A 21770-nucleotide genomic window follows, 5' to 3' on the forward strand; every position below is an offset into this window, starting at 1 on the left:
ATCCAAGATAATAAAATGTGAGGCTGGATGAACACAGCAGGCCAAGCAGCATCTCAGGAGCACAGAAGCTGACGTTTTGGGCCTTGACCCTTCATCAGAGGCCTGCTGTGTTCATCCAGCCTCACATTTTATTATCGAGCAAGGGAATAAGGTGGGCATTGAAGCAGGAAGCAATGGGGCAAGTAGGGAAGAGGCTGCGATTGAACAGTTGGAGGACTCACTTTCTGGGGAATGGGATCTGCCACTTATGTGCCTTTATAAAAGATGCACCTACTACTCTCATTTTTCAAATTACACTGAACTTCAAACCTGAATTCAGAGTTTATGTTCCAGGTGTTAAATCGGAATGAGAGTGAGCTCTTGATCTTTCCTGGGAATGGTGTCATATTTGCTTCCTGAGTGAGAAGATCGCAGAGTCCTCCTCCTCAGCATTCAGCACAACAGCTAGGCCTGCATTCCTCAAGGGAGGGCTGAGGGAGTGCTGTACTCTGCTATCAGCACCAAGACAGTGCTGCATTTCTGGAGGCAGTGCTGAGGGAGTGCGGCATTGGCAGTGATCCGGTCTTCTTGCAGTTTCCCTGCAGCTCCCCACTCAATGAAGGAGAAGCTGCACCATATCAGACCCTCATCGAGGGAGGGTTAAACCGTATCAGCCCCTCACTAAGGGACAGTTACCCCGTATCCTGTTCAATGAGGTAATGTGAGGGTCACAAATGGAGGTGAGGTGAGGCGGTAGAAGGCTGTTTAGCCTTTCAAGCCTCTGTGCCAGCATCAGTGTGACCACGGCTGATCTGTCACCAAATTCTACATTCCCATCTTTTCCTCATATCCCATAATACCAGCAGCCAACAAAAATCTACCAAAGCTGGATATAGGTTGAACTATTGATCTCGCGTCAATCGTCAATCGCCATTTACAGGAGATCTAACCTTGCCCAATTCTGTCTCTCTCTATTGAAGTGTTTCCTAATCTCATGCCTGAAAAGTCTGACACTAGTTTGTAGATGATGCTATCACAGTCCCGGAATCCTCAACCAGCAGAATTCATTTTCTCTATTTACTCTATTCAATCCTTAATATCTTGAAAATATTGATCAAATGACCTCTGTCAAAATTTGGTGAATACAACTCTACTTTTTCCAGTCTCTCCTTGGTTGGGGAATCTGGATGTCATTCTGGTCAAACTATGCTGCACTCCTGGCAATATTTTTCCAGAGGTTGGTGCCTGGAACCATGCACAGTGACTTAAGGTGTGGTCTATGCAGGGCTTCATATCACTGAATCAGGATTTCTGCTTATTATATTGGCTTTCAAGACATAAAGGCCTGCAAACCCTCCTTTTTAAATCTGTTCAGAGGTGCTGTTACACACACCATCATGAAATCACCCGTGATACTAATTGAAGCTCTGTTATAAAGCATTACCTACCAGGGCTACCACGACAATAATAAATATAGGAATAGGCGACAGAAAGAAAACAGAAAAATGGAGTTAGAATCCCTACAGTGTGGAAGCAGGCCATTCTGCCCATCAAGTCCACACACTGACCCCCTAACAGCATTCCACCCAGACCCACCCCCCCTGCCCTAACCTTGCAGCCCTGCAGTTCCCATGGCTAATCCACCCAGCCTACACATCCCTGGACACTACGGACAATTCAGCATGGTCAACCCACCTAACCTATGAGAGAAAACTGGAGCACCCAGAGGAAACACATGCAGATTTGGAGAGAAAGTACAAACTACACGAGATGTTATTGGGATAACATAGGTATGCAGGCACTGCCCTGAAGCTTCCTGCCCAGCTAGGAATTCAGTGTAAGCATGGACTGGGAGCAATTGTTCCATGGTAAAGGCACTATAGACATGTGGAGACTGTTTAAGGAACAGTTGTTGTGAGTGATGAATAAATATGTCCCTCTGAGACAGGCAAGAAGGGGTAAGATAAAGGAACCTTGGATGACGAGAGCGGTGGAGCTTCTCGTCAAAAGGAAGAAGGTAGCTTACATAAGGTGGAGGAAGCTAGGGTCAAGCTCAGCTCTAGAGGATTACAGGCAGGCAAGGAAGGAGCTCAAAAATGGTCTGAGGAGAGCCAGGAGGGGGCACGAGAAAGGCTTGGCAGAACGGATTAGGGAGAACACGAAGGCATTTTACACTTATGTGAGGAATAAGAGAATGGTCAAAGAAAGAGTAGGGCCGATCAGGGATAGCATAGGGAACTTGTGTGTGGAGCCTGAGGAGGTAGGGGAAGTCCTAAATGAGTTTTTTGCTTCTGTCTTTACGAAAGAAACGAACTTTGTAGTGAATGAAATCTTTGAAGAGCAGGTGTGCATGCTGGAATGGATAGAGATAGAGGAAGCTGATGTGCTGAAAATTTTGTCAAACATTATGATTGACAAGTCGCCAGGCCCAAACCAGATTTGTCCTCGGCTGCTTTGGGAAACGAGAAATGCAATTGCTTCGCCACTTGTGAAGATCTTTGCATCCTCGCTCTCCACTGGAGTCGTACCTGAGGACTGGAGAGAGGCAAATGTAATTCCTCTCTTCAAGAAAGGAAATAGGGAAATCCCTGGCAATTACAGACCAGTAAGTCTCACGTCTGTCGTCTGCAAGGTGTTAGAAAGGATTCTGAGGGATAGGATTTATGACCATCTGGGAGAGCATGGCTTGATTAAATGCAGTCAACATGGCTTTGTGAGGGGCGGGTCATGCCTCACAAACCTTATCAAGTTCTTTGAGGATGTGACTAGAAAAGTTGATGAGGGTCGAGCTGTGGATGTGGTGTATATGTACTTCAGCAAGGCATTTGATAAGGTTCCCCAATGTAGGCTCATTCAGAAGGTCAGGAGGAATGGGATACAGGGGAACTTAGCTGTCTGGATACAGAACTGGTTGGCCAACAGAAGACAGCGAGTGGTAGTAGAAGGAAAATATTCTGCCTAGAAGTCAGTGGTGAGTAGTGTTCCCCAGGGCTCTGTCCTTGGCCGCTACTGTTTGTAGTTTTTATTAATGACTTGGATGAGAGGATTGAAGGATGGGTCAGCAAGTTTGCAGACGACACGAAGGTTGGAGGTGTTGTTGACAGTGTAGAGGGCTGTTGTAGGCTGCAGTGGGACATTGACAGGATGCAGAGATGGGCTGAGAGGTGGCAGATGGAGTTCAACCTGGATAAATGCGAGGTGATGCATTTTGGAAGGTCGAATTTGAAAGGTGAGTACAGGATTAAGGATAGGATTCTTGGCAGTGTGGACGAACAGAGGGATCTTGGTGTGCAGATACATAGATCCCTTAAAATAGCACCCAAGTGGACAGGGTTATTAAGAAAGCATATGGTGTTTTGGCTTTCATTAACAGGGGGATTGAGTTTGAGAGTCATGAGATCTTGTTGCAGCTCTATAAAACTTTGGTTAGACCGCACGTGGAATACTGCGTCCAGTTCTGGTCGCCCTATTATAGGCAAGATGTGGATGCTTTGGAGAGGGTTCAGAGGAGGTTTACCAGGATGCTGCCTGGACTGGAGGGCTTATCTTATGAAGAGAGGTTGACTGAGCTCGGTCTCTTTTCATTGGAGAAAAGGAGGAGGAGAGGGGACCTAATTGAGGTATACAAGATAATGAGAGGCATGGATAGAGTTGATAGCCAGAGACTATTTCCCAGGGCAGAAATGGCTAGCACGAGGGGTCATAGTTTTAAGCTGGTTGGAGGAAAGTATAGAGAGGATGTCAGAGGCAGGTTCTTTACACAGAGTTGTGAGAGCATGGAATGCGTTGCCAGCAGCAGTTGTGGAAGCAAGGTCATTGGGGACATTTAAGAGACTGCTGGACATGCATATGGTCACAGAAATTTGAGGATGTATACATGAGGATCAATGGTCGGCACAACATTGTGGGCTGAAGGGCCTGTTCTGTGCTGTACTGTTCTATGTTCTATGTTCCTATCTTCCCACACATCAGTATGCAGACACTGTCTTAAGCTTCCTGACTGAATAAAATTAGAATTAAACTGTCTCAAATATGGCTGAGTGAGGAACATTTACTAGCAATCGATACAATATCCTGGTCTTTTATGTTCTTGATGTAATAATTGTTTGGTATCCTGTCTTTGTTGTAATAATTGTTTTATGTATCATGTCATTGTGAGATGTGAAATTGTTTTATGTATCATGTACTTAGTAAAGTATAAAAAGCGGGGACTGTCCGTTGCTCGGACAGAATTACTTGCGAGACTCTGCACTCTCTGCTGGGTTAAGTAGTAATTCTCCACAGCTTGTACTTGCTTGGTAATAAAAGGATTTGTGTTTTTCTAAACAGGTCACTGTCTTGTTATTGCATCAAGTCCGTGAGGGTCTCCGAAAATGAACCTGACACACACAGACAGTCACCCGAGGGTGGAATTGAACCCGGGTCCCTGGCGCTGTGAGGCAGCAGTGCTAATCACTGAGCCACCGTGCCGCCCTGGGCTGAGGTGAAGCGAGTAATAATGCACTCTGTCCCCTGAAGTGTTCACCTTTGTCTGACAGCTGGGGCAGCATTCCTATAACCTGGCTGACAACATCCTGTATCTGTTCACAGCATTTGAATGATCTGTAAGGCTGAGTTTGCTGGCACTCAGGAACATACTGTAGGAACAGCAGAATCTCTGCAGTGAAAATCTAACAAACCATAAAACTTAAAACAAAAATTTATAGGTGAAGGAAAAAACAACTGTTCAATAGACTTTTTAAAGAAGTTTAAAAATTGGCTTTATATTTTACATTAGATTAGATTCCCTACAGTGTGGAAACAGGCTCTTCGGCCCAACAGGTCCACACCGCTCCTTGAAGCATTCCACTCAGACCCATCCCCCTAAAACCCACACACCCCTGAACACTACAGGCAATTTACCATGGCCGATCCACCTAGCCTACACATCTTTGGACTGTAGGAGTGATGTTTATGTCACTGAATGTCAAGCAGAGATGGCTAGGTTCTTTCTTATTGGAGATGGGCATTGCCTGGCACTTACCGGACCCAAATTTCACTTGCCAATTATCAGGAAAAAAACCAAGACATTGTTCAGACCTTGTTGCATTTGTACACTGAATCTGGAGTCGCGAATGGTGCTGAACATAGTGCAATTGTTGGCAAGCATCCCCACTTCTGACCTTATGATGGAGGGAAGATCATTGATGAAGCAGCTGAAGACAGTTGGGACTCGGACACTATCCTGACCAACTCCCGCAGACATGTCCTGGAGCTGAGATGACTGACCTCCCACAACCTCGAACACCTTCGCATGTGCCAGGTATGGCTCCAACCATCAGAGAGTCTTCCCCTATCCTCGGTGAGTCTACTTTTGCTAGGGCTCCCTGATGCCACACTCAGTCAAATGCAGCCTTGATGTGAAGAGCAGTCACTCTCCCCCCACCTCTGGAATTCAGCTCTTTCGTCCATGTTTGTACCAAGGCTTTAGTGAGATCAGGAGCTGAGTGGCCCTGACAGAACCCAAACTGAGTGTCACTGAGCAGATCATTGCCACGTTGACCGCATTGTTGTTGCTGCCTTCCATCATTTTGCTGATAATTAGGACTGAACTAACGAGGCAATAATTGGCCAAAATGTGATTTCTCCTCATTTTTGTGGCCATGATATACCTAAGCATTTTCCACCTTGCCAAGTGGACACCGACTTTACTGGGGAAGCTGGTCTGTGGGCGCAGCGAACAGTGGAGCATAAGTCTTTAAAACAAGATTAGGATATTATCAGAACTCTGAGCCTTTACTGCATCTGGTACCTTCAACTGTTTCGCAATATCATGTGGGGTCAATCAAGTTGGCTCACGACTAGCATCAGTGAGGATGGAGCTGTCTGGAGAAAGGTTGCGTGGAGCTCAATGACGCCATCAGAACATGGTATCTCAATAGGTGAAGGAGAGTTAAACTGTATTTCACTCAATGCGGAAGGCTAACACCATACCACAATTGATGAAGGGAGATTACACTTTAATCACACCGAGTGAGGCGGGATTACACCGTAACCACTCAGTGAGGCAGGGCTACAGTGAATCTCACACAGTAAGAGATGTTGTTCTAAAAAAAAATTCACTGATGGGACATGGGTGTTGCTGGCTGAGGCGGGGCCACACTGCGCCGCGCAGGCTGAGGCGGGGCCACACTGCGCCCCGCGGGCTGAGGCGGGGCCACACTGCGCCCCGCGGGCTGAGGCGGGGCCACACTGCGCCCCGCGGGCTGAGGCGGGGCCACACTGCCCTAGTTTCCCTTGAGAAGGTGGTGGTGAACTGCCTTCTTGAATCACTGCAATCTATGTGCTGTGCATTGGCCCACAAATCCCTTACAGAGGGAATTCCACGATTGTGACCCAGCAACATTAAAGGGGTGACAGTATATTTCCAAGTCAAGATGGTGAGTGGCTTGGAGCAGAATTTGCTGGGATTGGTGTTCCCATCCAACTGTTTGTGGATGTGGTACCAATCAAGTGGTTGCTTTGTCCTGGATGGTGTCGAGCTTCTTGAGTGTTGTTGGAGCTACTCTCATCCAGGCAAGTGGGGAGTATTCCATCGCACTCCTGACTTGTGTCTTGCAGATGGTGGGACAAGCTTTGAGGAGTCAGGAGGTGAGTTACTTGTCGCAGTATTCCCAGCTTCTGGCCTGCTCTTGTAGCCATTGTGTTTATGTGGTGAGTCCAGTTGAATTTCAGGTCAAAGGTAACCCCAGGATATTGATAGTGGGGGAATTCAGTGATGGGAACACCACTGAAAATCAAAGGGTTGTGGTTAGATTATTTCTTATTAGAAATGGTCATTACCTGGCATTTGTGTGGTGCAAAATGTTACTTGCCACTTGTCAGCCCAAGCTTGGATACTGTCCAGGATTTGTTGCATTTGAACACGGACAGCTTCAGTATCCGAGGAGTTGCGAATGGTGCTGAACATTGTGCAATTATCAGCGAACATCCCCACTTGTGACCTATGATGGAGGGAAGGTCATTGATGAAGCAGCTGAAGATGGCTGGGCCGGGGACACTATCCTGAAGTGGATCTGAGATGACTCCAATAACCACAACCATCTTCCTATGTGTCAGATATGACTCTAACCACTGGAGCATTTGCCTCCCTTGAGTCTAGTTTTGCCAGGGCTCCTTGATGTCACATTGGGTTGAAAGTGGCCTTGATGTCAAGGGCTGTCACTCTCACCTCAGCTCAACAGGCTTACACTGCGCCCCACTGGCTGAGGCGGGGGCCGCACTGCGCTGCCACTGGCTGCTGCTTGAAGAAAATATCACAGCTTAGACTGCTGTGTAGTGTTAACAGGAAACGACTGTGCCATCAAAAACCATCTCAAATCCCCTTCTCACCATTTCCAAAGACCCAGGTAACGTACCAGTGAGAATCACTTTTCCAAAAGCATTTCTCATTAAGTGGTTCAGTTAATTTTACAAAAACATTGAACTACTGAGTATAAATCAATTCTGTACTCACCAACAACAAAGATAATCTTGCAATCTTTCAGTTTATCTGTGGAAGAAACAGAAGGTTAAACTCACTCATTATGTCTTTGGTTCAAAAACAAGATTCTAGGTAAGGGAATCTCTTACAGTCCACTGCAGCTTTCAAGCCAACCTCCTTCCCCCTCCAGAAAAGAACCAAGGCATCTCAGTAGTTTTGTTAAAAATCCTAGTTTTTGAACCTAGCCGCAAATCCATGCCTCGTCTCGATTATGATCGGCACGAAGGAATGTCCTGATGTGGTTTCTCACCTCTCAAACCATCCTCTTCCTGTCTTGCAGCGATGCTTTACGTTTTCAGTAATATCCTCTGCTTTAAATCTATTCCCCATCAATTGTAAAACATGCTCACTCGCCTCGCATCACTAAGTCATTACTCCGGCATCCTAACCTCTCTACTGCATGGCTATCGCATTGAGAAATTCAGGTCTGTAATAGAGTGGGAGCAGCTGAAATCAACTGGGAGGCTGTCTCTCAGTTTTTAAAAGGTTAGCCAAGCTGCACTGCCTCTGTTAGACCTCAGCTTACCTTTGGCAGCGATGTTCTGCACTTTAGTGGAGGAGCTGGAGGAGCAGTTGACACCCATATTTTACCCTCAAAGTTGCCTGCCCGTTTGCAGGAAAGCTGGACAGCACATAACCCTGCTGTTTAAACAGTGCAACTGTTGTGACTGTAAGCAGCCACGGTTGAATCGTGCGTTTCCACGGTTACAGTTGCTAGTCTCAGTATTTAGCCGGAAGTTGAGGCTGAACCACTAAGTATTGGAATTCCACTCCCCTCTTTGATTTCTCCCTCCAGGCCGTCCCAAAATATCAGGGAGAAAGAAAAATCGAGAATGGGAGGCAGTGAGGAAGGATCATTTCGAGCAAATACAATCCACCCTGATTATCTTGTATCAGAGGATTAAGAATATTTTTAAAAAGAAAATTTTGAAAATTTAGAGAAAAATACAAGAGGAAAGGTTTTTATTTTCCAAGAGAGAACTGTTCTCAAAGGAATTTGGCCTGGTTAACCATTAAAATCTGTTGACAGTCAGGCCTATAATAGTCCTTTGTATCCTTATATCAATAATTTTAACAGCAATGCTTCAACTAGCAACACATTAATAGCAGCTGGAAACCCATTAACCCCCTAGAGACTCTGCTGACAAGTTAAAAAAAAGTTTGACTTTTTAAATCAAGCTTTCACACACTCCTGGAAAAAGTCTTTGCATACTGTGTATCTGGGGGGCAGTTTAGATATTTTTGTTGCAGCCAAAAGCTTTTGAGCACATAGCAAGATTCCATAAACAGGAGCAAGACCACTTGGCAATGTTGGTTGAGGAATGTTGCGGAGGGCATGCTGGGCTCCTTCGGAAAGCATTTTATTGGAGGCTTATTTTCCATAAGTTTCAGTTCAATGTCCTGCCTTCGCAGCCACGTGGGAGTTGCTGGCTATGTCTTTGCTCATCTTCCCCCACCCACGGTGCAGAAAGGAGTGACAAAGCAACAGGGAAGAGAGTGACAAGTTAACCCCCTCCCCACCCCACAATTCCACTGTCATTCCAGGACCCATCTCATCAAAGTTAGCAGCCTGTTCTGGCAGGACGGCTTTCCCACCAGGAACTGTTGCCAAATTGTCTTTAACCACCATCTTGGGCAGGACCATTAATGTCAACCCCAACACATATCACATGACAGACCTACACAGTGATGTATTTTAATTTATAATCACATCATTAAAACTGACAGACAATTCATTCCCACTTTGCCATTAATGGGACCTTGCTGTGCACCACTTGGCGTTCTATTCCCTGACATTACAGCATGGGAGGGGTCAGGGGGAGAGTGGCTATTCTTCACTAGTGTTTCATTGATCGTAAAAAACTTTAGGGCACATGCAGGGTGTGAAAGGCATGTTTAAAACTGCAAGTTTATTCTTTCAAATTAAAGGGAACATGTATTCCCAATGCAGGCAATTCTAGAGCTGCCAATAAAGATGGCCACTCTGACCACATCGCGACTCGAACACGCTCAATATCAAATGACACTGTCAATAAATAAATGCTTGTCAGAAAGGAACACCCACAGAAAATACTGGCTGTGGACCTACTGGTTAATGGCAGAAGCGATAGGAGTGGGGGAACATTTTCCTGAGGCTAAAGTACCCGCTGAGAGCCTGTGGTTCTGGGTAATAAGAAATTGGAACAGACTGGAATAAGCCAGTCATGTCACCCTAAAGGCTCCCTGCATGAACCGTGGGGTATCAGCCTGAAGGTAATGTGTACAGTTTTAGAGACAGTTCTTAATTTAAACCAAGACCGAATAAAATTAATTATTACGGTACTGTCATGATGATACATCTAGCAAGGCCCATTGCCCATAACCACCATCTTAATTAAACTGGAAAGTGCCCAGCCTCTTCCAAAACCCTGAATTGCAAGTGGTCACAATGTGCACTCAGTCATCTTAAAAATTCCTTCTTCCAATTAGGATCACTCTTCCCTCCTCTGCCTTTTTCACTCTACGCGCTCCTTACTCCTATTGCAATAGTCAGTAATGCCCACAAGCAAAGCTGGGGTCCCTAGAGTTTTATTATCACTGATTATGACACTGAGGCTATGGGGTCAATCCCTGTCCTTATGTGGAATTGCTGCTCTCAGGACAAGGATTATTTTGGTCTCAGTGCCCATGCATTAACAGAATGTTTAAAGTAGGCAGGTTTCCCATTTACAACCAGTGGTTCCCGTGAGGAAGTAAGTCTATTACTCCTCCATTACACAGCCCACCCAATATTCAATTCCACTGATGTTAACAGTTCTGAACATTAGACTGGCAAGTGCAGGCAACCAATGAGGGATTGGGGCATCTGCCCTGGCTGAATGACCACTGTTATCAATCACTGGACTGGATATTGGCTGAGAGGAGAGACTTATTGTTCAAACCTCTTGTGCCACATCATCATGACTAACATAGAAAACTGGAGCAGGCGTAGGCTATTCAGCCCTTTCATCCTGCTCTCCCAATCAATAAGATCATAGCTGATCATCCAATTCAGTTCCTCGTTCCTTCTTTCCCCCCATATCCTTTGACCACTTCAGCCCTAACAGCAAAATCTATCTCCTTCTTGAAAACACTCAATGTTTGGGCCTCAACCACTTTCTGTTAACGGGAATTTCACTAATCTCTGGTTAAAGTAATTTCTCCTCATCTCAGTCTTACATGACGTAATCCTTATCCTTAGACTGTGACCCCCTGGTTCTAGACTCCCCGGTCATCAGAAACATCTTTTCTACGTTCACCATGTCTAGTCCTGTTAGAATTTTACAGGTTTCTGAGAATCCCCCTTCGTTCTTCTAAACTCCAGTGAATATAGTCCTAACTGATCCAGTTTCTCACCACAAGAACGTCAAATTTCAAACAAACAACCACAACGTTGATAATGATGCCTGTTGGGTGACAAGTTGACATTGAATGGCTGTGGCACAACCATGGAGAAAGCAAAAGGCGGTGTTATAGGCTCACGAAGCTCCAGCATGATTCAATAGAAGCGCAAGGCTTGAATATCTTCCTGTTGTTAATGAAGAATGGGTCCCTGCATACGAATGTATGCTGCTTCCAGCAACTGGAAATGAAGCACGATATGAGCTTGTCTACTTCTCTTCAATTATCCAACCCTATTATGTGTGATGTGATGAATAAGTAAAACTTGTATTTATTTAGCACCTTTCATGACTAGTGACATCACAATGAATGTCTCTGTATCAGTCACTCTTGGAATGTAGGAAATGCAACAGCCAGTTTTCATACAGCAAGCTCTTACTAACTGGATAACCTTATACAATGACACAGTTGAGGTGTAAATATCAGCAAAGACACCAGGAATAAGTCCCCTGTTCTTCAAAATTGTGCCAAGGGATCTTTACCTTCACCTGAGAGAACACACAGGGCCTTTGCTTAACACAGCATCTGAAAGACGTGCCTCCGGCCCCACAATGTTACAGAGCTCAAGTATAGTGAGCAAGTCTCCCCTTGAAAATTCTAAAATCGCCCAGGAAATTCACTCACTGGTGAGCCCATCAGGAGCAAATGCAGGACGGAAACAGCCTGCAAATGGAGGAGTGGTGAGCAGCTAGGGAAACCAGTGCCGGCACCGTAACAGTCCAAGGGAGAGCACATTTACTGGAAGCCATGAGCTCACATCCAGGGATTGAGGGAGGGGGTGGTGCAGGAGCTAAACTCTAGCAGTGGCTTATGGAGATGCAAGGGGCAGTGACAGCTGGCTGTGGCCAGAATGTGGCAGCCTTTTGTCTTATTCATCACTGAGACATACAGCACAGAAACAGAGCCTTCATCTAACTAGCTCATGCTGACCATGTTCCCAAACCAAACCAGTGCCACCTGCCTGTGTTTGGCCCATATCTCTCCAAACCTTTCCTATTCATGCACTTATCCAAATGTCTTTTAAATGTTGTAACTGTACCTGCGCCCTCCACTTCCTCTGACAGCTCATTCCACATATGAACAACTCACTGTATAAAAAACATAAACTTGCCTCTCTTGCCCTTTTTAAAACCTTTCTCCTCTCACCTTAAAAAATACGCTCCCTGGTTTTGAACTCACCCACCTTAAGGAAAAGACCCTTACTAATCACCTTATCTATGCCCCTCGTGGTTTTATAAACCTCTAGGGGGTCACCCCTCAATCTCCTGCGCTCCAGTGAAAAAGCTTCCACCAAGTTGACGAGGAAGAGGGAAAGAAGTAGCAGCAGGAGGGTTTGGAGAAGGAGATGGGGGTTGGGGGTGGGGCGGGGGCAGCCTGGACATGAGGAGAAAGAAGCTATAAGAAAGATGTGAGGGGAGAAAGAGGGAGGCTGTGGGGGTGGGGTTAAGATGAAGGCTGCAAACGAGAGGAAGCAGTTTCAACCTGTCAACTAAGGAATACACAGCTAACTGCAATCCAAGAAACTTTCCAATCACTGAGGTAATTAATTCCTTGAAAAAGTATGTGGAACATCAGGTTTAGGGATACAAATGTTCAGGAGCTATTATACTTGATACAGAAAAAATGTAGTGGATCACACTGTCATGAACGCTGTGAATTGCTACATATAAAATTTTCAAACTGAAATCCAAGATGCTGTAAATAACTTGTAATTGATTGATTAAAATGTTCCAGATCTATGCAGATATAATGGAGACATATTAACTGTGAAGTCACCAGTGTGAAAGGTGCATTTTGGGTAATGGCTCTTTGTGTGTAGAGGTGCAAATAAGTTGGACATGAAATTGCTTTGGCCATAGGAGACAGACAATAGATGTGGAAGGGTGTTTTTCTGACCAGAGATCTGTTATCTGTGGCGTTCTATAAGGATCAGTGCTGGGACCTCTGTGTTTGTAACATTTATAAATGATTTGCATGAAAATGTGGGTGGTCTGATTAGAAAGTTCGCAGATGGCATGAAAAGTTGTGAAGTTATGGATAGTGAGCAAGATGGTCAAAGGATACAGCAGGATATATATCAGATGGAAAGTTGGGTGGAGAAATGGCAGCTGGAGTTTAATCCAGACCGGTGTGAGGTGATACATTTTGGGAGGTCAAATGCAAGAGGGGAGATAGAGAGGTCTTGGGGTTCAAATTCCATGGCTCCCTAAAAGTGACAATGTAAGTGGATAAGGTGAAAAGATTGCATAGGGCATGTTGTCTTCACTGGTCGGGGCAATGAAAAAAAAAATTTAGCAAGTCATGCTGCAGCTGCATAAAGCTTTAGTTAGGCCACATTTAGAGTATTGTGTTCAGTTCTGGTAACCATACTATTGGAAGGATATAGATCCTTTGCAGAGGGAGCAAAAGAGGTTGACCAGGATGTTGCCTGGATTGGAGTGCATTAGCTGTAAGGGGAGGTTCGACAAACTTGTATTATTTTCACCACATTGTCAGAGTTTGAGGGATGAGCTGACAGAAGAATATAAAATTATAGGAGGTGTGGAAAGGGTGCACAGTTGGGAGTTTTTTCTCCAAGGTGGAAATATCACATACCGGCGGGCACAGGTTTAAGGTGACAGGGGTTAAGTTTAAATGAGATGTGCGAGGTAGGGTCTTTTTTTAAAAAAAGAGGGTGGTACATTCCTGGATCACACTGCTAGCACAAAAGCAATGTTTATGAGGCTTATACACAAACACATCAACTGGCAGGGAATAGAGGCAAATGGACAATGTGCAGGCAGGTGGCATTAGTATAGAGTGGCATCTTTGCCGGTACTGACATGGTGGGCCTGATCTTGTGCCGTACTGTTCTGTGTTCTATGTTTCCTGGAGAGTCAGAGGCTTGTCCTTTCTGCTCCTAAGTTTGCAGCATCGTAGACAGTGAAGAAGGTTTTCTAACAGTACAAAGGGATACTGATCAAATGGGTCAATGGACTGAAAAATGGCAGATGGAGTTCCATCTGGATAAATGCGAGGTATTGCATTTTGGTAAAACAAACAGGACAGGACTTATACAATTAATGGGAGGGCCTTGGGAAGTGTTGTAGAACAGAGGGACGTAGGGGTTCAGGTACATAATTCTTTTGAAGCTTGCATCACCTACAGACAGGGTGGTTAAGCAGGCACTTTAGCATGCTTGTCTTCATTACTCAGTCCTTTGAGTACAGGAGTTGTAGTTTTAATTGAATCTCTTAAACAATATAAAAAGAGTGTAGGGGCATTCATATGAGAGAAATCAAGAAGACAAAGGGGAATATGACATTAAACTGGCAGATAAGATTAAGGATAATCCAAAGAAATACAAATACATTAAGAGCAAGAGGGTCACTAGAGAGAGAAGGTAAGGTCTCTTAAAGATCAAGGAAGTAGTCTCTGTGTTGAACCCCAGCAGACAGGAGAAAGGCTAAATGAATATTGTGCGTGGAGAAAGAAATGGAGTCTGGAGAATGCAGAAAAATAAACTTTGATGTTTTAAAAACAGTTTACATGACAGAAGAGGAAGTTCAGGAGGTCTTAGAGAATATAAAGGTGGATAAATCTCTGGGACCTGATCTAATGTACTCCAGAATGTTGTGGGAAATAAGGGAGGAAATAATAAAACCCCTTGCAGAAATACTTGTATCATCTCTAACTTCAGGTGAGGTGCCTGATGACTGGAGGTTGGCTAATGTCGTACCTTTGTTGAAGAAACATTGTAAGGAGAAACTGGGGAATGATAGACCTGAGAGTCTGTCTTCGGTTGTGGGTAAATTGTTGGAGGTGATTATAACGTATAGGATTCATAGACATTTGTTTATTTGGATTTCAGTGAAACCTTTGACAAGATTCTGCCTGATACACTAATTAGTAAAGTTAGGTCACATGGGATTCAGGGTGAGCTTTTCAATTGGATACATAATTGGCTTAACGGCAGGAGACAGAGAGTAATGGTGGAGGGTTGTTTTTCAGACTGGAGGCCTGTGGCCAGCGGTGTTCCACAGGGACCGGTTCTGAGTCCTGTTTTGTTTGTCATTTATATAAATGATTTGGATGAGAATATAGAAGGCATGCTTAGTAAATTTGTAGATTACACCAAAATTAGTGGCATAATAAACAGTGAAGAAGGTTTTCAAAGGTTATAGAGGGATCTTGAATGAGCTGAAAAATGGCAGATGGAGTTCAATCTGGACAAATGTGAGGTATTGCATTTTGCGAAAACAAACAAGAGTAGGGCTTATACAATTAATGGTAATGCCTTGGGTAGTGCTGCAGAACAGAGTGACCGGGGGGTTCAGGTACATAATTCTTTGAAGTGTGTGTCACATATGGACAGGCTGGTTGAAAAGGTACTTGCATGTTTGCCTTCATTGAGCAGTCCTATAAGCATAGAAGTTGGGATGTTATGTTGAGGTTGTGCAGGACTTTAGTCAGGCTTCTTCTGGAGTACTGTGTCCAGTTCTGGTCACCCAGTTTCAGGAAGAGTAGTATCAAGCTGGAGCGGGTTCAGAAGAAATTTACCAGGATGTTTGCCAGGTATGGAAGGTTTGCTTTATTAAAGAAAAAAGCTGGATAGTCTTGGACATTTTCCACTAGAGTGTAGGATGTTGAAAATAGTGTTAAAATAAAAAGTTGCTAAAATAATGAACAGTACACATAAAGCTATTGGGAGTTGTCTATTCCCTAAGATGGGGGATTTCAAGACTAGGGCGCACATTTTTAAGATGAAAGGAGAGAGATTGAAAAAGACAGGGAGCAATTTTTTTTTTACACAGAGGGTGGTTCACATGTGGAATGAACTTCCTAAGGAAGTGGTGGATGTGGGTATGATTACAATGTCTAAAACACATCTGGGTAGGTACTATTTAGGAAAGGTTTGGAGGGATATGGGGCAGCAGCAGGCAGGTGGGACTAGTTTAGTTTGGAATTATGGTTGGCATGGACTGGTTGGACCAAAGGGTCTGTTTCCGTGCTGAATAACTGTGACTCCCAATCCCTGGCCCCACTGCACTCTTTTCAGGAAATACTCAGTTCAATGGAGAAAGTTGTGGTGAGCTGTGGTTTCAATCCTTTTCACAATTTGACTTCAAAAGATCAGAACGGTTACAGATGTCCCTTGATTTAAATCACATCTGGTCAAAGATCTTGTGCAGCAGTCAGTGAGCAGATTGCAGGGTGACAGTGTCACGGTGTCACCTTGATGACTACAGCTTTTTTTAAAAAAAGAATAGTTAGTTATTCTTAAAACTGCCCAGGAACCTGCTGTATGAGGGTGCCCAGTCAGCTATCTGGGGACGGCAGCTCGCTGGTTTCCCGGAATGAAGATGAGGCCGAATATGGGGGCAAGTCAAAGCAACCCATTTACACTCAGGTGTGTGCACTGTTCCTGACACACACACACACAGACACACACACCTTCCTGGAATTCCTGGAGATTTTATCCTGGGTCTCTACTTCAAATACTTCCACAACTAATAAATTGGAAGAGTTCAGGAAAATGCAGATTAAAAGGAACTCTTCCTGTTAAATCTGACAGAGATGCTCATGTATTTCTCTCTCTCTCTCTATGGAACTGTGTCTCTCACAACAGGGTGACCACTCTGCTTCTCCCATCTGAACAGGAAGGACGTACATGGTAGGTGTGGATTGTATATGGTAGCTGGGATTGAGGAAATCCCAACAGGAGTATAAAGGAAGTAGCAATATACTCAAGAGGGAAATCAGGAGGGCAAAAGTGGGACAGGAGTTGGCTTTGGCAAATAGGATTAAGGAGAATCCAAAAGGGTTTCTACAAATACATTACGGACAAAAGAGTAACCAGGGAGAGAAGACAGCCCCTTAAAAGATCAATAAAATTACCTATGTAAGGAACTGCAGGAGATGGTGGAGATACTAAACAAGTTAAATGCGTTCAAGGGACGTTAAATGCCTTCAAGGCAGAGATCGATAAATTCTTGATTTCACAAGGAATCAAGGGCTACAAGGAGAGTGCAGGGAAGTGGAACTGAAATGCCCATTTGCCATGATTTAAATGGTGGAGTTGGCTCGATGGGCTGAATGGCCTTACTTCCACTCCTATGTCTCATGGTCTAAGTATTTTGCATCAGTGTTTACTGTGGAGAAGGGTATGGAACAGAGAGAATATGCGGAAATAAATAGCCATATCCTGAAAAGTGTCCATATTACAGAGGTGGTGGTGCTGGACATCTTAAAACACATAAAGCTGGATAAATCCCTGATCAGGTGTACCCTAGAACTTGTGGGAAGCTAGGGAAGTGACTGCTGGGCCCCTTGATGAGATATTTGTATCATCAATAGCTGTAGGGGAGGTGCCAGAAGACTGAAGGTTGGCAAACATGGTGCCACTATTTAAGAAAGGTGGTAAGGAGCAGTCGGGGAACTACAGACCAGTGAGCTTGACACCAATGGTGGGTAAGTTGTTGTAGGGAATCCTGAGGGACAGGATTTACATGCTTTTGGCAAGGCAAGGACTGATTAGGGATAGTCAACATGGCTTTGTGTGTGGGAAATCATGACTCACTAATTTGGTTGAGTTTTTTGAAGGAGTAACAAAGTGGATTGAGGAGGGCAGAGAGGCGAGCATGATCAATGTGGATTTCAGTAAGGTACTTGACAAGGTACTGCATGGTAGACTGGTTAGCAACGTTAGATCGTGGGGAATACAGGGAGAACTAGCTATCTGGGTACAAATTTGGCTCAAAGGTAGGAGACAAGGTGGTGGTAGGTTTCTTTTTAGACTGGAGGCCTGTGACCAGCGGTCGGCCACAAGGATTGGTGCTGGGTCCACTGCTTTTTGTCATTAATATAAATGATTTGGGTGTGAACATAGGGGGTATGGTTAGTCAGCTTGCAGATAGCACCAAAATTGGAGGTGCAGGGCACAGCAAAGAAGGTTACCTCAGAATACAACAGGGCCTTGATCGACGGGCCGAAGAGCCGAGGAATGGCAAATGGAGTTTAATCTGGATAAATGTGAGGTGCTACATTTTGGAAAGGCAAATCAGAGCAGAGCCTATACACTTAATAATAAGGTCCTGGGGAGTGTTGCTGAACAAAGAGAACTTGAAGTGTAGGTTCATAGTTCCTTGAAAATGGAGCTGCCGGTAGACAGGATGGTGAAGTCATTTGGTATGCTTGTCTTTATTAGTCAATGCATTGAATATAGGAGCTGGGAGGTCATGTTGTGGCTGTACAGGATATTGGTTCGGCCACTATTGGAACACTGCATTCAATTCTGGGTTCCTGCTATAGGAAGGATGTTTTGACACTTGAGAGGGTTCAGAAAAGATTTACAAGAATGTTGCCGGGTGGGTGGGTTTGAGCTATAGGGAGAGGCTGAATAGACTGGGGCTATTTTTCTTGGAGTGTCAGAGGCTGAGGGGGGTTTACACAATCACTAGAGGTATGGATAAGGTGAACGGTCAATGCCTTCTTCCTGAGGTAGGGGAGTCTGAAACTAGACAGCATAGGTTTAAGGTGAGAGGGGAAAGATTTATAAAGGACCTACTGGGCAACCTTTTCACACAGAGGGTGATGTGTATTCAGAATGAGCTGCTAGAGGAAGTGGTGGAGGCTGGTATAATTACAACATTAAACAGCCAGTTGGATAGGTATATGAATAGGAAGGGTTTAGAAAGATATGGGCCAGATGCTGGTCAATGGGACTAGATTAATTTAGGATATCTGGTTGGCATGGACAAGTCGGATTGAAGGGTCTGTTTCCCTGCTGTACAGCTCTATGACTATGACCCTCAGGGGAAATTTGGTCAGGCGGTCTTCCAGATGGGAGACCTATCCCCATCTGACTTCCACCTTTGCTTTCTCTCTATGCGTGTCTGCACATGCATGTTGGGTGTATGCCTTTGTATGTTTCTGTAAGTATGCCTTTACATGTGTGTGTGTGCATGACTGTTGATGTCCAAATATTGGGCTGAAGGAGGCTGCTGGTGTCTGGCTGTGGGTCTCATCGTGCCCCGCCATGCGGTCTGTGTTCCCTCTGCTGGGTCCCAGCCTGTGGCAGGAGTCAGGACGGAGTGTCAGTGAGAGGGGAACGGCACACGTTGGGTGGGGTTTCAGCTGGTGACAGGCTCTGGGTCAAACTCAGTTGGCATCTTCACTGTCCTGTCCCCATCTTTCCAGCAGGCTGCGGGCCTCAGCATTTACAAACTGACAGGAACGAGGGCCAACACTGAGAGCAGCGTGACAAAACTGCAGCCTGTGTGAAGTGGAACCACAACTTCCAGCAGGAGGGTTCCGGACGACAGTGGGTCATTCTTTGAAATGGGATCAAAGTTGTTCTGAAAACCAGCCTCGGGTGATTAAAAGGGAGCACGGCCTGGGGTTAAAGTCTGACAGACACAACTACAAAATGCTCCATTGCTTTCCCGCAAGTAACATTTCAGTCCCAGTCCATCTGAACAGGATCCTTCCAGAGACGGAGTCATTACCTGCCATTGCGGTGTCCTCTGTGGGTGACGAGCCTTCCGTCTAAAGCAGAAAAAAGGAAACAAAAAGAAACAAACAGGATTTTTAATTCATTCCGCCCTTTGCCAGCGTATCTTTGCTGAGCTCCTGCTTGAAGCTGCCATTTGAGAGCTCGTCCAGGCGTTCACAAACCCTCCTCCAAGTCATTATGAATACAACAGCAGGAATGCCTGAAGCACCGTCAGCGATGAGCTGCCTCAGGCACGCTCCGTGCTGCCGAGGGTTGGCTCCGTTTGCAGAATCTGAAGGCAGGACGCACGGTTACCGGGCCAGAACTTACAGAGCATGTGCAGACTGCCACATGGCTGCATTCTGGGGGCTCGCTGCCCTTACAGCCCACCACAACTCCTCCGTTGAAAAACAAACACCTGCCCCGTCCTCAAACTTACACTTCATCAGGTGGAATGTTTTGGTGGGCAGAGGACACCTGCCTCATTTTTAACAAGTTTTTGTTAAGCCAAGCTGCTCCAATGTGTTACTGCACACCTGTGGAGCAGGTAGAACTTGAACCTGGGCCTCCTGGCTCTGAGTTAGGGACACTACCACAGCACCATAACAGCCCTGCCTGCCTTGTTTTAAGCTGTTCTCTTCTGGTCTTTGAAGTAAGCCCGGGCATACTCTTCAACAGCAGCGGTTTTGAAGCTTGTTGGTTGAAAAGATCCTTTTTCAAATGATCATGGATTCCCTCCCCCAATGAGCTATATTATGGTATTATACATATTGTGCACCTTTATGCATGTTACATTCACCAATGTTTAGTTAAAATGATTACGTGGAAGTGCCAGTGTCGCACTGGGATGGACAAAGTCAGAAGTCACACGCACCAGGTTACAGTCCGATGGGTTTATTTGAAATCACAAGCTTTCTGAGCGCTGCCCCTTTGACTTCACCTGACGAAGCAGCTTATGACTTCAGATAAACCTGTTGGACAATACCCTGGTGTGGTGTGCCTACCATTAAAGTGACAACCGGGCGTGTTGTCTGATATTGTGAAGCATGATCCAATTCCATGGTAATCATACAGGTTCAGTGAATCTTCAGCACCAGGCACTTCCCCGCTCATTCCTACCTTTATCAGAATGTCATCAGGACATTCACTACCCTCTACTCATGGGTGCATGTTCCAGGATTTTACACAGAAACATAGAAAACAGGAGCAGGAGTTGGCCATTCCACACTTTGAGCCAATTCCATCATTCAACATGATCATGCTGATCAGTTCCCCATTCTCCACATACCTGTTGATCGCTTTAGCCCCAACAAATTGTTCTTGACCTTGGCTGCTTTCTGGGGCAGAGAATTCTACAGGCTTACCACTATTTGGGTGAGAAAATTTCTCCTCCTCTCAGTTCTAAATTGCCCACCTCTTTCCCCAGACCCTTGCTACTTCTGCCAGCTGCGTGCTAGAATAAAATCGCTGGCACACCATCTGGCGCATAGATACCACTAGGCTGTGGCACAGCCTTTACTCACATGCCTAACCTGTGCTACAGCGCAATGTGACTCACTGACTTCACTTCATGGATTCCCTGGAAAGTCTGTACAAACAGTGACCTGCATACACCCCGATCTCGAGAATGTGATTCATTTCGTCACTGTACACCAGGGCAATAGGCTAATTAGAAACAGCACATGCAGAAAGAAATTGTCAGAATTGAGGAAAATCTCCACAACCCCACACAACAAAAGCAGGATGTGCTATACTCAGTAATATAAGATAATAAAGTGTGAAGCTGGATGAACACAGCAGGCCAAGCAGCATCTCAGGAGCACAAAAGCTGATGTTTCAGGCCTAGACCCTTCATCAGAGAGGGGTATGGGGTGAGGGTTCTAGAATAAATAGGGAGAGAGGGGGAGGTGGACTGAAGATGGAGAGAAAAGGAGATAGGTGGAGAGAGTATAGGTGGGGAGGTAGGGAGGGGATAGGTCAGTCCATGGAAGATGGACAGGTCAAGGAGGTGGGATGAGGTTAGTAGGTAGGAAATGGAGGTGCGGCTTGGGGTGGGAGGAAGAGATGAGTGAGAGGAAGAACAGGTTAGGGAGGCAGAGACAGGCTGGGCTGGTTAAGAGATTACAAGAGAGTTGCAGTGGGAGAGAGATTCCCTGAGGTTGGTCCGGAGAGAGGAGGGTAACTTCTTATACTCACTGTATAACAGCATGTGTGTAAGTTACTATTTGTTCCTGGCTAACTCCTCCAAGATAGATTGGTTCGAGAGAGCTTTGTCTTCTGGACAGAGATTGAGCAGCTTAGACTGACACTCTCTGGCATTTAGAAGAATGAGGGGAGATGTAAAGATGCTAAAGGAAATTGACAAAGTCGACACAG

The 21770-nt window shown here is 45.2% G+C and overlaps 1 protein-coding gene across 5 annotated transcripts in view; it reads right to left on the minus strand.

The window, feature by feature from the left end:
• The window catches only part of LOC125465429 (adenylate kinase isoenzyme 1-like), a 154749-nt gene that overhangs the window by 22257 nt on the left and 110722 nt on the right, over window positions 1-21770 (minus strand). For 4 of the 5 annotated variants that reach the window (XM_048558945.2, XM_048558949.2, XM_048558948.2 and 1 more), the window contains 2 exons: window positions 19408-19447; window positions 7475-7510 (listed from right to left, as the gene is read on the minus strand). In XM_048558945.2, the coding sequence (XP_048414902.2) occupies window positions 7475-7510; window positions 19408-19447 (76 nt within the window). Of the gene's footprint in view, window positions 1-7474; window positions 7511-8027; window positions 8166-19407; window positions 19448-21770 lie in introns of those variants that run through there. The other variant, XM_048558947.2, reaches the window with a different exon arrangement.

This window comes from Stegostoma tigrinum, chromosome 29 (genome assembly GCF_030684315.1).
Source record: "Stegostoma tigrinum isolate sSteTig4 chromosome 29, sSteTig4.hap1, whole genome shotgun sequence".
In the NCBI taxonomy this organism is placed as follows: domain Eukaryota; kingdom Metazoa; phylum Chordata; class Chondrichthyes; order Orectolobiformes; family Stegostomatidae; genus Stegostoma; species Stegostoma tigrinum.